This window comes from Cryptotermes secundus, unplaced genomic scaffold (assembly GCF_002891405.2).
Source record: "Cryptotermes secundus unplaced genomic scaffold, Csec_1.0 scaffold151, whole genome shotgun sequence".
NCBI lineage: Eukaryota > Metazoa > Arthropoda > Insecta > Blattodea > Kalotermitidae > Cryptotermes > Cryptotermes secundus.
The window spans coordinates 279,549-298,368 of NW_019744408.1; the positions used below are offsets into that span (position 1 = coordinate 279,549).

Sequence of the window (18,820 nt, forward strand, 5' to 3'; positions counted from 1 at the left end):
CGTCTGCCCACAAGTTTCAATTTGAGGACTCTTGGACTGTGACAAAATTTGATATGATCATTATGTCAGTGGAGACCACCCCAAATTTCATACAATTGGTAATAAGAACATGATGGCTGCATGAATTCATGAGGTGGGAGTATAACACCTTGGTGGAATGATAGTCAGAAACATAAGGAATGATGCATGGTAAACATTACTCAGATACAGAAATATGGGGACAGAAAGGTGGAAGAGCAACCATATATATGATAAAATGGGCTATAATGCTTTGGAGTAAATTTACTAAATACTTAGAGGAACATCACAGGGAAAATAAAAATGTGTTGTTGAAAAATAAATGTAAATGAATGAAATATAAGAGATACTGATAAGACTAATAAACTAAGATTAATATGAATGGGGCTTCAATATGGTAGAAGGATATCAGAAACATGGAAGGTATGCTTTGAGAAACCTAAATGCAGATCTTATATGTATCACCAAAGTAACTAATTACACAGGAAGAAGCAAGTACAAACAGATATGGATACTAAGATTGCCAATTCAAAATGAAGAAGTGACAGAAGATGCAATAAGAACAGTACAGCCAACAGAAATGCAGTGGATGTATGAAGCCATGAGGGTTATTTGGGAACAAAATGATTCCAAATGATTTGAGGATTATTATAATAAAAGTATGTAAAAAGGGCACAAGAAACACATCTATTTCCCCGCTCGCTTCAATATCTCAGCAACCATCTCTGTGGGGGGGTGATGTGGGAGCCAACCACAATTCTAGCCAATCAGCATGGACTACACTAACGGCAATGCCCATTGGGTTGGGTGCTGCTGCTAGCTACAGTGGATAAAGATGTGGATCTCCGACATGCTAGCTGGTCAGTCGGAGCTACTCTTACCTCGAGACAGTTCATCTATAGCATGCACAGCAACAGTGAGTCGCCTACCAGCAACATCATCAGCTGACTCCAAGAGTAGTCGCCTAGACTCATTGGGAAATCCACTGCCAGCACTTACTGTCCTATGGCCGGAGCTTCGCCGGCATTCACCAAGCATGTCCTGCCTTAGAGTTACGGCCATACCTCACCAGTTACTGCACACTCTGAGTGCCTGCTCATCTGTATACTCTCCTTCTAACAGCAATAAATATCTGTTATAGAAATTTATGTGGTTTTCTATCCAAGTACAGGAACTGACATCCCCAGTAATGTAGAGGGATAGTACTTCTTAGTCACTGTTATGAAATTTATGAGAGAACTTTTAATGAAAACAAATATAAAGTAACACTCAGTGAGGACAAATATATCATTCACTGAGAAGGATCCACAACAAATTCAGCCTTAATAATGAGGCAATTCAGAAATATTTGGAATTTGGCAAGGATAGGGCAACAGTATTTATAAATTTTGAAAAAGCATATGACAGTATTGAAAGAGAAAAATTTGGTCAAGCTTAAGACAGGAAGTAGAAGAATATGTTACAGAAAGAGTGAAGCGAACATTTGATTCTACATATTGTGTTAAAAAGACAAAATTAGGACCATCAGGTTACTTAAAAACAATTGAAAGAGTCATGGAAGTGTCCTTTCAATGATCCTGTTTTAATGCTGTGATGGATGAAATTCGTAATAGTGTTAAGATGAGAGAAGAAAAGATGTAAGTCAGATGACCGTGTTGATCTGAGGGGCAGAAGAGAAGGAAACTGAAATTATTAAATCACTGGGACCTTTTATTATAATGAAATATGGACTGAAAATGAATATGAACATAACTGTGATTTCAAGAAATTCAGACAAATATTTAAATAAAGGTTAAAGAGGTAGCCAGATTTATTTATTCATTTTGTATATAAATTCATGGAGATAATGCCAGTAATCTGCCATGGTTCTCTAAAGCTGAAAATTGCATGCGGTTATTACTGTTTTCATTATAACTTCATACTGTGTTATGATTACTGACCTTAGACTCTACATTACACAGCCTAATTGCTGTGACCCCAATCAACCAAGCCCCTGGTGTAGGGTATACATTGAACAGGCAACATGCACTTCCCTAACCAAAAAACTCTCAGTAATGTAACCTAACGACTTATCTCTGTCACGATACAATCCTAAAACAGTCGTTCCCAAGCTTTCTGATATGATGTCCCTCTTCTGGCATTCATCGAACCCTCATCCTCCCCCCATTACTTTTGACCAAAATAAATGTAAGCCATTACACTCATGTTCATATCAAAATGATCAACTACTGACTTGTAACTATTTACCCATGTGTCTGGTGCATATGGTGAAAACTGAAAAATCTGTATAAAAATATTAAACAAGATTTTATTTATTTCTTTTTCACTGGTTTAATGATTTTATATTCATCAAGGGATAGAATTTACAAGCTGCTGTTTGTTACTACAGCACTGAGCTGGCTATGTGACATGCAGATACATTTATTTCAAGGGCCTCATGTGTTTGTAGTAGTTTCCATCTAAAAATGAAGGGAAATAGTAACTTCTGTACATGGCTGTAGCACCCCTGAACAATGTGAAAATATTTTAAGCCTTCTTAAATAATGTGAATAAAAACAGTGTCAGACTGACACTATAGTAACAAGCACTGCACAATGACATACTGTTCAGTAAAGTTTCATACCTCCCCCCCCAAAAAAGAGGGAAATTGTTGTATGGCTGCCCTAGTGCCCCATAACCAAAAATGAGTAACAGAATTTTTAAGATGAAAATGCTGCACAGTGCACTTTATTTTGTGATCAGCAGTACCAACAAAGACTAAAAACCATGTAAAGGAACTGAGTATTTAAACTGAGTTCGACATTAAACGTTCGTTATTTTTCTCACAGTGCTTCATCAGGGGGGTGTCAACCCAGCTTGGGGATCAGTAATCTAAAATATTAACCTGTCATCAATGTTCTGTCTTTCAGGTTGTATCTTCCCATAAGGCTCTGCAATTAAGTTGTATATATGTCATGTCAGTTTCAACCTCCAAACAACCATACTGAGTGAAAAGTAGTGAAGTATTTACTTTATATGCAGTTTTGTGATTACTATTGGTTTTCAGATGCTGAAGAAGACAAAAATCTCTATTTATTTTCATCTTTTCACATATTCATATCTTCCCTTAAATATTCTCCTGCATTTACTTGTGTCAAATTATATGGTGCAATAATCTTAACAGGATAAATGGAATCAGATTTTATCAGCACTCTGGTACAAGACTAATTACAGTTGTCACCTTGAATGATGTCTCATGTGACCCATTTAAAGTAAAGTTTGTCACTCAATAGCTCCTCCCAAAGAGGGTGTAACTCTGTGGCTTGTTGCTGCAGGTAGGATTGATACATTTATCCGTACTCTGGATGGCTGTAGTCTGCACAAAAGGGGTGCACAAACTTTTTGCACCCATTGATGGTGCTCCAGGTTCTGACTCCTCCCTGCAAAGTAAATATAACTTAGATGACTAAGGCACTTGGCAGGCTGTTATCCTGATAGTTACAGAATGGGGCCGTTTGCTTCTCCTCTGTGGCTGCTGCAAATATTGAGAATGCTGAACTCCAGCTATATGTACGTTCCCTCTGTTGGCCATCTTGCCATTATTGCACCGCTGTAAGCACTTCTTGAATGGGTTGGGCCAAAGAAAATCCATTAGAAAATAAATGGGGCCAGCTACCACAAATAAATATTTCAAAATGTTTCAGATGCCTTTAATTTGTGCTGGTACCAGGCTTTTAACTGGAGCTGGGATATTGCAGTCGGTATTGTGACTGGCTATGGTCTGGACTGGTGGGTTGGAGTTTGAGTCCTGATAGGGCCAAGAATTTTCTCCTCTCCACATCATCCAGAACAGCTCTGGGGTCACCCAGCCTCCTATGCAATACCCATACACCTTCATGGCATAGTGCTTAATTAGTTAAGCAAAGGGGAAACTCTACCTTTACCTCTGTATTTGTTCTCATGTAAACTAGCTAAGTGGTACATAATCTATCACTGGTACATGGGGAGACAGAACATTAGGGACCGGATTTTAATGCAAATGCATATTTCTTTCTTGCAAACAGAAAGCATGCTCATTTGGATATATGTATGAATTACTTAATTTCTTAAATTTTGGACATGGTTTGATGGTGCATATAAATGCATATTTTGCCTGTTTTATGAATAAGCATCATATTTTCGAAGATCTCTATTTATACTGCATATTTCCTTTTTAAAATGTTTATCATATATATTTTTTAATTTTATTTTCAGATTTTCAATCATGGTTTTGGGTATACAGAATTTCTTTTCTGTATTAGAATATGTTGCATATTTGACTCAACATTTCGTCATGATTCATGTTTCTGATGCAATACCCAGGACGGGACTTCCCCGATCCCTCTACTCGTAACTTGCCTCATCCGTGTACCATCAAGTGGCTGCGAACAGATTAGTCAGAAGCGTTCGCATGTAGCCGCTATCAATGTAATACTATTCAACCGATAAGGGACTTCACTTATTTATTTCCGAAGTCTCCAAGAGGTTCGTTACGCTTCTTCATTTGAAGCTGGGGGCCATTCACATTAGTGGTGACTAGTCTATAGTTAAGTTCGTTTAGATTTCTGTAGTCATGCCAAAAGTGAAAGTAACTCAGAAAACTAAATTACAGCTGTATCAGCGGGAGTTCGAAGGAGAGATGATAAGTATGGATAACGAAATTCTTTATTGCCGAGCGTGTGAGAAAACGGTTGTGAAAAACGCTTTCAAGTGCTTCAGCATTTGAACACTAATATACACAAAGAGAATATTAAAATTAAATCCACAAAAAGTGCTCCTGTTCAAAAATTTCTTAGTGAATTTTCTAATAATAGTTTTTCACAGTTTTCCTTTGATTTATGCGAAGCCTTTTTAGCGGTAGATATTCTGCTGTGGAAACTAACAAATCCTACTCTGAGAAATTTCATAGAGAAGTATACACAGTGCAAAGTGCCAGATGAATCTACTGTGCGCAAAAATTACGCGAAGCAATGTTATGATCTTACAATTGAAAGCATTAGAGATAAGATTCAATATAATTTTGTGTGGCTATCAATCAACGTAACACAAGATTGTGAGGGACGGTTTATTGAAAATTGTATAGTTGGATCCCTTAAGAATGAACAATCTGCCCCGTATCTTCTTGCAGTAGAGCAATTTGAAATCACAAATAGCTCCGCAGTTTCCAAATATTTATCAACTCCATGAATTTACTATGGCCAAATGGCATTCAGTACGAGCGCGTATTGCTCTTTGTGACTGATGCCGCAAGTTATATGATGAAAGCTGGTACTGTTCTTAAAGTTATATTTCCAAATATGACACATTTGACTTGCCTTGCCCATGGGTTGCACCGTGTTGCAGAAAAAATTCATGCAAATTTTCCACTTATTGACAAGTTGGTGTCTTTTGTGAAGAAGGTATTTGTTAAAGTGCCATACAGAAAAGAAGCCTTTAAAGCAGTAGCACCAAGCGTTCCACTTCGCCAGAACAAATTTTAATGAACTGGGGCACGTGGCTGTGTGCAGTGAGTTATTATACTGAACGTTTAGAAACAGTTAGGAATGTTGTGAATACATTTGATCCCAAAAGTGCAGCATCAATTCAAATTGCCCAAGATGTACTAAAAAACACAGAACTAGAAACTAATCTTTCCTATATATCTGCTCACTTATCTTCCATCCACCATTTCCTCACTGGAGGCAAGCAATAGCAATACTACTTTGTATCAGTCGTTAAGTGTGTTCAAAACCACTGTTTCCAAATTGAATTCGGTTCCTGGAAGAGTTGAAGTAGTAAAGGAAAAAGTACAGAGCATTCTTTCAAAAAATCCAGGATATGAACAAATTTGTGAAATTGAAGAAATTTTAGCCGGTAAATGTACTGAACTGACAAGTAAGAAAATCACTAACAGTGGAGCAAATAGTGGCTTTTGTACATGCGCCCCTAAGTTTCTGTGAGGTGGAAAGAAGTTTTTCATGCTATAAGGACATCTTATGAGACAACAGGAGGTGACTAACTACGGAAACCCTAAAGCATTTAGTAACTGTGAACTGCAACAGAAGAGAAGTTGAAAGTTCAGAGAGCTAAATGTGAGTAGCATTGGTTTTTTTAAATTTGTAATGAAATATGTTGGCTTTGCTGCATGATTTGTATTTAAGTATACCTTTTTATTGCAAGTGAATCATTCAGTGATAACATAAACTATTGATTTGTTGGTCTTAAAATAATGTAAAATCAATTTTAATATTTGGTATACATTTTGGATGTTTTTCATGCATAAATGCATACATATTTAAGGGATTATTAGGGCATAAAAATCCGGTCCTTATATATCATACATCATACATTTCTTATGAAATACGGAACATATTAAAAATAAAGAATGACATCACTGACTTGCTGAATTAGACCACTGATGTTGGTCTCAAATGTTATATCTGCTGTGCTTTCAAAATGTTATAAATTACAATGAATGGATCTCACAACTGCCAGTTCTGAATGAGAGGAAATGTCGAGAAGACTGCAAGAAACTTCAATGACAACAGGTATCCTGCAGTTACATATGACATATGAAACTGAAATTTCTTACCTGGCGCTTTCCTGTTTGATGTAATCCTCACATGGGATGGACCCACAAAATGGAGCAAGTATGATGTTTCTTTTTTCTAACTGAGCACAGAAGTCTGACCAGTCTCTGCATTCAACAGTATGAGACTCCAGTTCTTTTGTTGCCCTGAACAGAGTAAATCCATTTACAATCACTTACCATAACACCTTCTACATATTTATACCACCAATATTGTGTTTGAAACTGGTGATGTGTAAAAACAACTTCCTCATATTTGACACACTTCTAAATTGCTGCTCATTATTTCCAGAGTATCATTAACACTGTAACTTACGCAGACAGCAAGTAACACTTTTATATTCGTGACAGCTTCACCACATCTACCTGCTTTCAATTTTCTAGAAGTGCTGCCCAATTTTATTGAGTCAGGATCAGCCAGTGTTGATACAGGTAAGTCAGAAAAGCAAAATAAAGAGAAACAAATGAATGTTGATGCTATCAAACAGTAACAGGCAGTAGCCACCCCTGAGTTTGGTGGCAGGATCTATACAACCAGGAGCGACTAAATATGCGGAGATGAGTTCTTCTTGAGAAGCTAACAGTTGTGCTCAGCTGCTCAAGAAATTCCTATCACTTTATGGAATCTGAAGGTTGAAGCAGGAATGATGGAGACATCAGTATTAAGATCACGAGAGGAAATAAAGAAGGGTGGAACATTTGGATGGTCATGCGTTATAAGCAGTTACTGAACGATTGTGCATGCATGTAAAAATCTTGTAGGCTACAAGGAGAAAATACAGTCGAACCTCGCTTAACAAGTAATTTGCATAACGAGCAAAACAAATTGTAAAAAAAAATGACTCGCTTAACGAGTGATGTTTCGCATAATGAGTGATGAGAAGGGAAGTCCCGGATTGTGCGCTTGCTACGTCAGTCTGTGTTTAGCACTCGTTCCGCTAGCAGCTTAGTGTCGCTTGTGATCACACATTTTTCCAAACTTGTGTTCAGACATATTATTTGTGATTTTGTTTGTACAAAGTTTAATAACCCTTGCAAAAATGTCCCTGAAGAAAAAGCCTCAAAAAGACAGCCTTAAGAGAATAAAAATAACGGTAGAAATGAAACGTAAAATCACTGAAAAGCGAGAATGAGGTGTGAGCGTGGCTGATCTAGCACGCACATACAATCGGTCTACATCAACGATTTGCACAATTTGGAGTAGCATTGTGTTTCACAGCAAGAAGTTGTGGANGTGCTTTGAGCTTATAAAAATTGGACAAGGGTACACAGGCTGTGAGGGATTCACATCTATGGACACCGCCACATTGTTCTTGATTATCCCATGCTTATTTCAGCTGTAACTCATGTTATAATGTTAAAATCTACAATGCATGGGCATGCAGCAAAACGTGTAAGATGGCAACGTCTGCAAGTTCTTCTATTGTGTGTGCCCTAACCTGTGCCCAGCTACCTGCCTAATGATATTGGTGAGTCACCATGTCTGTACCTTGCGAGTTGATTAAGCATAATCTGCATTATTTCAAATGGCATATGTCCTTACATAAATTGGGGGCTGATAGTACACAAAGTTGCAAATTTTGCCATTAATTCCTTATACTTGTATCTGTTTAGCGAAGAAGCGGCGGCTAAAATACAGTATTTCATTTCTTCCTCTCAATTATCTTGTCCAAAAGTAGGGATACGGAAATTATGGGAGAAAATACAGTAGGTATATGGTTAATCGTTTTCCTTGAGCAACTGCTAGGTAATCAGCCAATCAAGAAATTTCCAGCTTTCATAGAACCTGAAACCTTGTGATCATAAATAAATTCATTCTGAGTTAATTCACACTTTCACAATCTGTTTCTTAACTTATTTACTCTTTTATTTGAGGAAAGTATCATGATGAAAAGAAATTAAGTCAACACGAAGAAAAATTGGAGAATTCACAGAGGAACAAGAAACCAGATACTGTATTCATATTGTGAAAGAGGCAGGTTAGTTAAAGAATAATAAATGTAACCTGTATTCAGGGAACTATTTGGACTTAAAAAGAGGACAAGAGTGGAGATAAATTTAACCATGGCATGAATGTATATGGTGGTATGGAGGTCTAAGTGGTGAGTTTCGCACTTCCTACTTATTTACAGTGAAACAGTTCCCAGTACAATCACATAGGAGGTTAGGTTGGCCACAGAACAAGCCTGAACATGGTGGTGATGAGAAAAATTCTGCCCCCGCTGGGAACTCTCCAGTCTGTAGCCAACCACTCTGCATATGACACTATCCTAAAAGGGATAAAGTGAACTGGCAGTTTAAAATACATACTCACTTGTCTAACATATTATGGTGGATGGTTTCCAACAGCTGCAAAATGTCACTTTCTGCCGTCTCTCGCTGCAGTGTCAACTTCTCTCCTGTATCCCTGCGAACTGCAACCACCTGCTTCTCTTTAATGTCTTTAGGACCCACTTCTATTCGGACTGGTACACCCTGAACAAAAAAATGAATGCTGGTGCATCATGTTCATCAGGTGGTCTAGCAATTAACATGTTGAATTTTACAAGCTGGATCTTGCAAACAGGAAACTGTAGTGCTATAACCTCTTTGCCAGAATTTAAAACACTGTTAGTGTGACGATGATAAAAACAACCATATACATGAGCAAAGGGCCAAACATATGCAGCATTCTGTGTGTTTCTGAAATCTTCAAGCCATAGTGTAAAGTAATCGTGAATTTTCTCAATCTGTTCTACACTAAAGGTAAAGGAAAAGGCACAGAGGAGTGAAAGTGTAGTGCCACACAATAATCTTGGCATTAGATGGGGGGTTTTACTGACCAGGGAAAGCTACTGTAATACCACCATTGGATAGGATGCTCAGAACCAGTTTGTGCACTGTAGAAAAGATAAAGATCTCTTGCCCTTGCAAGGAATTGAACCACAGTTCTCTGGTTGGCTAGCTCATAGCTCAGTCGCTATGCTAAAACCTGGCAAGTAGAGTTTTCCTTTGTGGGAAAGTATATCTCATCCTGACAATATGGACTGAAAAACAAAGTAAAATTACCAATAACAAATGGAAACTGTATGATGTAGAAATGGAAAGGAAGACAATTCAATGTAAACAGCCTGCTTTAATTTTCACTGTTGTCTGTATATTCAGTTCCTGTTTATTCAGGCCAATAAAATGGATAAGATGCACAAACAATTACAGACCATAGGTTAAGGGTCTCAAACTTAAAATTTGTGCAGGCCAAACACTCTGAAATTTAAGTAAATGAGGAGAGACTGCCCTCAGCCAGTGTACATGATGGTACACCATCTTCATTCCTTGCAGGGAAGGTCGTTCTTTGATCTTTGCAGTGCAGGTACACTTCACACTGTCACCAGCTTTATGTCACTGCCACTGAGAAAGGAAGCAAACACAACAAGAAGAATATGCTGGATTTGAGATTTTTACAGTGGTGGTTATGAAGGGATCTATCTTCTGCTATATAATGCCATGTAATCTGTTGAAAGTCAACTAGCATTTGAAGCTACTTGCTTCATGCTGTTTCTTGCTTGGCTTATTCCTTGGCCCTGAAGATGGAGGGAATATGTTCCTCTAAAATGATGGTTGACTTTCGACAGACTAGATGGTGTTATATCCCAGAAGACAGACTGAAAGAAAGTGACAAGGTCCCATCAAACCTCTGTTTACATTATGGAAAGCATGCAGTGCTCTTTCTTACCTTGAGTTCCCAATGGTTGAATTTCCACCCTGGGGAATAGTTATCCCGGTAGTCACCCTTCACTCTGATCCCTGCAGCTTTCAGGGTTGCCTCCAGTTCTTCACAGGATCCAATCAGAGCTTTCCGATCAATATCCTTCATACTAGCTGTTATGCCACAAGGCACAATTACCACCTGTAATGTCATGCCATGTAGTGTCACAGCATGCAGTCCTCCCTGTGTAACTTTAGGACAGACAGCACAGAAAACATTTCCTCCAACAGTTCCTCAATTCTGTTTGTGTATGGCCATGAGAATTTGTTTACTAAGCCGATGCCTAGCAATGGACGTCTCTGTGGCACTTCTCTGACCCAGCTATTCTGAACTTCAGACATCATGTTACAATATACTAACCAAAAATTGTGATATAAGAGATTACCAGCTTTGTACTTGGGAGGTGTAACATGACAGCTGAAAGTCCAGAGAAGTGGAGCCAGAATATGAGGGGCAGTCAAAAAGTTCCTAGAATGGTGGTATAGCACTCTAATGGTAGGACATAGGGCAACGCTAACCGAATCATCTTCAAAGTAGGACCCCTGCACGCGCACACACTTGCTCCATCAATCCTGGCAGCAGTGGAAGGCTTCTTTTGGAATCTTCCGGAGCTCAGCCATCGCATTCGATTTGATGTCCTCCATGGTTGCAAAACACGTCCCTTTGAGGCCCAGTTTCAGAGGAGGGAACAGCCAAAAGTCACTTGGAGTGAGTTCCGGAGAGTACAGTGGTTGAGTGATGACAGGAATGTTTTTCTCGGCAAGGAATTGCTGCACAACAAGCGATGTGTGAATCAGTGCGTTATCGTGATGCAGAAACCACTGTCCCTGCCACTTGTTGCCCCGCTTCCTTCGAACCACAATGCGCAACCTCTGCAAAACTTGCACATAGAAATGGTCAGTAACAGTCTACCCAGGTGGTACGAACTCATGGTGCACCAAACCGTTGATGTCAAAGAATGCAATGAGCATCACTTGAATCTGACAAGGCGTGATTTTTTGGCCAGGGAGATGATGACGTGTGCCACTCTGATGACTGCATCTTCATCTCCGGGTCGTAGGCGAACACCAATGACGATCTTTTTGAGAAACGTCGGGTCCTGCGTACTTTTGTCAAAAAGATCGCCAGCGACCAACATGCGACATTCCATCTGATCCGTGGTCAGCTGCCTCGGAACAAACTTCGCACTGATGCGTCTCATCTTCAAATCATAGGACAAACTGGCATGAATGGATCCGTGAGAGATACCAACTTATTGCTCCAACTCCATGATGGTCATTCTTCGATCACTGAATCAGCTGTCGCACTTTTCCAATCATTTCTTCGGTTCTGGATGTCAAAGGTCTCCCGCTGCGCTGGTCATCCTCTAACATCTCCTGCCCATTCTCAAACCAGGAAAACCAGTTGTAAACTGCGGATTTATTTAGTGCAATATCACTGTAAACTTGCTGCAGGGTCAACAGCATCTCTGAAGCAGATTTTCCCAATTTTCACATGAACTTGATATTCACACGCTGTTCGAACTGTGACACTGCGCCAAATGACCAACACTCACGTCTAATTCAAACAGAACAGTAATGACACTGCACACTGAAACGTGTTAAGACCTGTTGTGCCTGCGAGCAGACATGCTGAGCTCCCCATCACAACAGTGTGCGCACTATCTTATCGCTCGTTCTCCATCTGCAGGGGAATTCCGGGAATTTTTTGACTGCCCTATGTAGACTGCTGCTGTGAGTCAATGGTTGAGTAAACATGTCTCTTTGGTAAGCATGCAACAACAGAAGAACTGAAGAAAGCAGTCTTCTGGGATTTGGCACCGTGNCTTGGTAAGCATGCAACAACAGAAGAACTGTTGGAGACGATGTTTTGTGTATGGTCTGTGCAAAAGCTATATCACTCAACCCGGTGAGGTAAGTACTCAGTTGCGAGATAAGGTGCCAGCCAGCAAGGACAGGAGCTGTGGCACATGGAAGTTGTTACCAGGCAGTGCATAATGAAGACATAGCAGACTGAGAAGACTTAATGTGTGCCGTATTGAGCTGCAGAGTGTGAGAATTATGTCACAGCACTATAAATTACCTGTATTTACAGGTTTCAAGGGTCCAATAAATCAGTTAGAAGACCAAACCCAGTGACTAGTCACTAAACACGTGACACTATTATTTACCTATGAATTCTGCAGTGCTTTGACTTGGAGGAAATTAAATCTGGCATTTCTGGGGTTAAGATACACTTGACATCCTTCCAAATTCACATAATTGGCCTCATTCAAGACTAATGCAGTCTACAGAGCACCAGGAAATAAATCAAAACTAACTCTACAGAGCACAGCCCATCTTAAGAAGCTAACAGCCACTCAGCTAGTTAAATTCCCACTCTTTGCAAAATTTGAAGCTTCATTACCATGTTGAAAAAGACCTGTTTTGAACCGTATGAATTTAGTCCACCACACTCTATTTTTCTCCAATATTATCTGTCTGAAATATGGGTAGGGAAAATTATGGCTAAAAGTCTCACGTGTTCCACATGATCTCTGGTATGGTGATTTTGCTTCCCATCCTATGTTATAAACAGAATCTGGTTAGTTTCTAACATGACACTGTCACATGTAGGATAATAAGCATGCTGAAATGACAGGTTCTACTTTGAATGATTGGATTAATTGGCAATTTGGTTACAACCTCTCTTAATTACATTTAATTACAGTGCTACCACTAATTTACACACACTTCATAATTCGCTGCTGCATGCATACTGCAGTTCGCAGTCTTTACAGGTCTCAACATAGAAACTATAGCAGTCTCACAGGATCACATATTTCCAGTATTACACATAAACACAGTCTTCAAATCACATTTTAAGTCTTCCCAGGTCTCCTATGAACTTCCCGTGGCTGTCACTTAAAACATCTTTCACTGTTACTTAAACACTGATGCGGTAGCTTAGTTGGTTGAGGCACTATGCTACAAGCCGAAAGGTTGCAGGTCCAAGTACCGATGAGGTCAATGGATTTTTTTTTAATTGACCTAATCCTTCCAGCTGCACTATGGTCCTGGGATCAAATCAGCCTCTAACAGAAATGAGTACCAGGAATATTCTTTGGGGTAAAAGGCGGCTGGTGCATAAGGCTGACAACCTTTCCGCCATCTATGAGCCGATTGTCTAGAAAATGCGGGAACGTCAACATCTCAAAACCCTATGGGCCTCCATAGCCTGTTACAGGGATAGCTTTACTCTACTTTACTTACACTCAAATACTGAGAACTGACTAACTCTTGAGAGCTCACTCCGAGAACTGGCTTCTTAGGAATTCCAGTCTCTCCTATAAACCCTTGATTGGACAAGCAGAAAACACAGCTTGCTCCACTGCTGCATGATCGTCATGTCCGCAGAGGCATTGCTCAGTAACATGTAGATTAGCTGCTGACGAGATGTGTTTACTGCAGTGCTGTGTGGCAACAAGCAAGGTGTGGCACAGAGAAAACACTGCTTTTCTTATTGTTGTGTAATCACTGTGTTTAGAGATTTCTGTGGCATTTCTTGCATGGCATAAATATGCCACAGTGAATTCTCAAAGATGTTTTGCACACACTACATCTTCCCTTCTATGCCTCGCTTTGCCACGTGGTCTTTTCCCTCCAGGTTTCCTAATTAAAACTTTGTATCACTTCTCATTTCCTCATTCTCTACTTATATAATTTCTTTCACTTTATCACCCTAATACATGGTAAAGAGTACAATTATGAAGCTCCTGAATAAGTAATTTTCTCTATATTACTGTTACCTCCTCTCCCTTAGATCCAATATTCTTCCCACCATCCTGTTCTCAAACACGCCCACTATGTTTTTTCCTAGGCTGACAGACCTAGTTTTACACCCACACAAAACAACAGCTAAACTTATAATTTTGTCAATTTTAATCTTAAAATTTTTAGATATGAGATGGCAAGATTCTGAACTGTATAGTAGCAAGCATTCACCAATTCTCTTAACTTTCATATTTTTCATGAAGAGACAACAATGTTCCAACAATCATACCTGGAAACATGCAACTCTTGGAGGCAGTACTAATCCTTGGTTGTCTGCATGAATCATGATCATCACACCTATGGATAAATACAGGCATCATTTGCTATTGCAATATGGACAGAACGGGAATGAAACAGAGACAGATGTAAGAGAAAAGGCTGTGGGAAGGCAGAAGAGGGTGGAAATGTTACTGTTACATTACGAAGTTGAAATAACAATGGATCTATGTCACAGTGTCCCATGATTTTATAAGTTCAGCAGGGGATTCTTGAGGGCATTCTGAGAAATAAATGTTATAATATGGGTCCTATATTAATTTCTTTGAGAACTATGGGTGTTTGAAATGTAGCTTGACATGAACAAACCTGTTATGGGGGGGGGGATTTTTACTTGGAAAAAGATGAAATGATTAGACTGTACATGAGCCACATAGAAGCTCAAAGTAAATCAAAATGCCTGCTGTCAGCTTGGAGGCATGGCCTAGTTCATTTCCCTACAAAATGTATAACCTCATGAAGAACTGCAGTGTTATCAACATATCTTGTGGCATCAAACATATGCTGAAGTAGTTCATCTTTTATGTCCATCTTGCTTATTTACACCATGTTTATCATGTGATCCCATACATGGTAGTCCATGGGGCTAAGATCCAGTGAATACAGTGGCTAATTCAGCATACTGCTGTGGCTGATCCATCAGCCAGGGTATTGTTCAATGAAATACCATGTTACATTCCTGCTGAAGTGTGGGGGTGCTCCATCATCCTAGAAGTATATCTGCAATTGTGTTTGAAAAGGAACATTCCCTTAAGAGGGCCAACAGTTCATTTTGCAGAAATTTTTTATGAATGTCTCTTTGAACACATACTAAATTTCAAATAAACACAGCTCCAAAACCATTTGGAATAGGACTCATTGATATAAAATTTTTCACTCACAATAACCTCATGAATCATTTCCTGAAGTTTTGATATAAAGTCATGGGACACCCTGTATACATTTGCTACAAGCAACACAGAACGAACAAAGGGTGAAATTAAGTTATTGTGTATGGATAGGAATGCAGGTATGGATAATAGCAGCTGTAATACAGCCTCTTTGGGGTGGGGGAGGTACTAACAGAAGTCATATGCTAGAAATTAACACATTATTATTATTATTAAAAAGGCTCAAGTTTAGTTTTGATCTGTAAACAGTTTAGAATTCAAGATGTGTGCAAAGTTTAATTGGGGTTTGAATTTATGTCAGAGTGTAACCCTCTCTATGCAGTTTGATCACACAACAAATGAAAATGTCTTAAACTGAGAACATACAAACTTAAAAGGAAGACCTTGAACAGACAACTTGCATAAACAAATACCATATTTAATTACCTAAGATCCCTCCCCACCAATTCCTCACTACTTTTAACATTCAAAAAATGCAGATTGCTTTCCTAGTATGTTACCATTGCACTTCTAGGACATTACTCTATTTCATCCCCTCTCAAGACCTTCTGCAGTTGTTTATTCAGTTATTTAGTGAGCTTGACATCTCTTCCCCAATACCCACACAAAAGCACAACGAAATCACACACGGCAACTCTTACAGACAATGCCATGTCAGACCTCCATACAGAAGGCAAGAAAGTGAAAATACATGCAACTTTTACCATTTGCTGGAAGACTAAATGACAAGTGCCCATGTGTATTATAATACAGCAATTCCCTAAAATCAGCATTTACTTACTCTGGAAGACTAACAGTTAACTATAACAGTGACAGGCTCATGCAGATGTTAGTATTCGCTGAAGTGGGAAGGGCAGACTTGAAAAAATTCTTGCACAATCAATGATAAAACATAAAATACCATGACAAAGTAAGGGAGGACATTATAAAAATAAAGTATATCCCCTCAAATTTGGGGGAGGGGGTAATTTACATGAGTAAATACAATATTCAGGGCTTCTCTCACAGGCGGGAGAGGGAGGAGTAATTTACATGAGTAAATACAATATTCGCCGGTCACGGTAGCCGAGAGGTCTAAGGCATGCACTCCCTTTGCTTGCTTGGAAATCGGGATCGTGGGTTCGAATCCCACTCAGGGCATGGATGTTTGTGTGTGTTTTTCTGTGTTTGTGTACAGGTAGAGGCCTTGTGATGAGCTGATCACCCGCCCAAGGAGTCCTACCGAATGTGTAAGATCTAGAAAAACCGAAGTGAACGGAGAAGTTCATGGAGGTAGGCCTAGGCCCACTGGGGCTGTAGCGCCAAGGACAAAAAAAATACAATATTCAGGGCTCCTCTCACAGGCAGTTACATAATATGGGGGGGGGTAAGGTAAAGTTGTCAATCTACCTAAATATGTATTCTTAACCTTAGCATGATGTACGTAAGTAATCAGCTTTATGCTCTGGCCAGTTAATCCAAAGTGAAATGTTCCTAGCAAGTATTAGATAGAGGCTGGGTGAATCCCAAAGACAGTGGTAAATACAGAAATATCTGCCTGAAAAACGCTGCAGGAGAGTGAATTTTCTTGAGTCCTATTCATATCCACATTGTTTTCCTCAGTCTTTCAAAGCTAATGTCATAAAAACATGCTGTATGGAATTATGTATAAAAATTACATACAAAAATATAAGTTCTTTTATTTATAAAGTTCGGCTATACTCCCCACCCCCTCCTGTAAATTAGGTAGCTGGCATGATAATAAAGTTGCCTTGGAACATACCAATAGTTCTGGTGGTGATTCCCCAGGAATTCTGGTAAACATATTTTTTCTCTTGAGTCTCAGGGTCTTCATACATAATTTCAAACATTCTAGAGAAATTCTGGCCTAGATGATGTGAGGTTGCTCCTTGGATGGCCCTTCCACTTGCTCCCACATAGGCTTCAACTGTTGTGGTGAAGTCTCCGCCAGCAAATTTCTCTTTTTCTGTTTTGCGACCTTTTATCACCGGAATGGCCAACAGATCCGTGTAGATCCTGGCATACAAATCTGTAGAACCACACACATACATACATATGTTTATATATTCTATATACTCTAATCCAGAGTATGTCCTATCATAACATTTTGCTTCGTGAATGCTTACACTTTATACTAATGAAGTTTTTAGTATGTAAGATTTGAGGCTTTCACGGCGGTGACTATGAAGAAAGCAGTCTTCTGGGATTTGGCACCGTGTATATGTGGTATTAACCGACGTTTTGGCTTTTACCGGTTCTCACGGTCTCTTAGCTTGCAGATTTCTTTTATTTTTTCTTCTACCCTGAAGATGGAGGCGATACGTTCCTCCGAAACGTCGGTTAACACCACATATACACGGTGCCAAATCCCAGAAGACTGTTTTCTTCAAGTTTTTAGTACTCTGTTTTTTCCCATACAGATACAAAAATGAGTGTATTACAGGACATGAAAACAGGGTTCACTCACTGACACTGACAAAGAAAAGTACATGCTCATTATGTGAAATGGACTGAGTTGGCTCAGGACTAGGGCCAATGGAATCCTTGGTGATGAACCTATATGACTCATAAAGGAAAGGAATATTTTGATCAACTATCAGCTGCTCTATAAATAACTTTAAAATGGGGGTGGGGAAATTATCCCTGAACTTAATCAATTATGCATCACACCATGAAGATGCATGGGGGAATGCAGGTGTAACTCCATCATTATTGACCTCAGCAGTAGATGGAGGTGAGCAGTCAGCTTTACACCATGGTCACATTATTCCTGAGAAAAGAACCCTCAGTACCCATTGGATAAGAGCGCCAGTTGGGATCTGGAGCTGGGTTGAATGCTATTCAGAAGAGAAAAGTTTCTTACCCCTGCCAAGAATTGAACCCTGGCCATCCAGCCATAGAGACTGAGCTATCCCAGTCAGCTACAGAAATAGGTAGTAATACAGAATTACTTATATAATCATTATGGAACGTATTTGTAAACAGAAAGTGAAAGCATCTTCCTTTTCCTTTTATGAGTATTCTGAGCACTAACTATAGGTCCCTCATAATCTGTGTCTATCAGTATCAATCCATTATAAGCCCAACATTACATGCAGGTCAAACTGAACATACAAAATATCTGAACAAGTAAAACATATATATTACAAAAAGAAGGTACATGACATAAAGTATTGATTTAGTTAAGCTGTATACTGTGTAGGTCTCACATAAGTAGCTATGGCATGAGTTTATAATTAATTACAAGGAAAAATAATTCATGTCATTCTTTGTGTGGCATCTGCACTGAAGATGATAGCAGACCAATAGGGACCAAAATTAAATTCACCAGCCAACTTCATTGAAATACAATGAATAGTTCTGGATATGAAATATCAAGCAGGCAGATATAGTACACCCTTCAACTCTTTACAAAAACATTTCAGAGCTAATATTCACTGGACCTTTCTGATATCAATGCCCTGAAGCTCTTGTTAGACATGCTCAGTNCGTC

At 39.2% G+C, this 18,820-nt stretch overlaps 1 protein-coding gene across 1 annotated transcript in view; it reads right to left on the minus strand.

Moving 5' to 3' along the window:
- Positions 1–82: 82 nt before the first annotated feature.
- Positions 83–18,820, minus strand: part of LOC111874685 (bifunctional glutamate/proline--tRNA ligase) — a gene marked incomplete in the record, with an annotated part of 38,305 nt that continues 19,567 nt past the window's right edge. Inside the window, 6 exon segments of the mRNA XM_033755562.1 lie at positions 83–3,437; positions 6,608–6,751; positions 8,919–9,079; positions 10,317–10,490; positions 14,391–14,458; positions 17,090–17,356. Coding sequence (XP_033611453.1) covers positions 3,284–3,437; positions 6,608–6,751; positions 8,919–9,079; positions 10,317–10,490; positions 14,391–14,458; positions 17,090–17,356 — 968 coding nt within the window.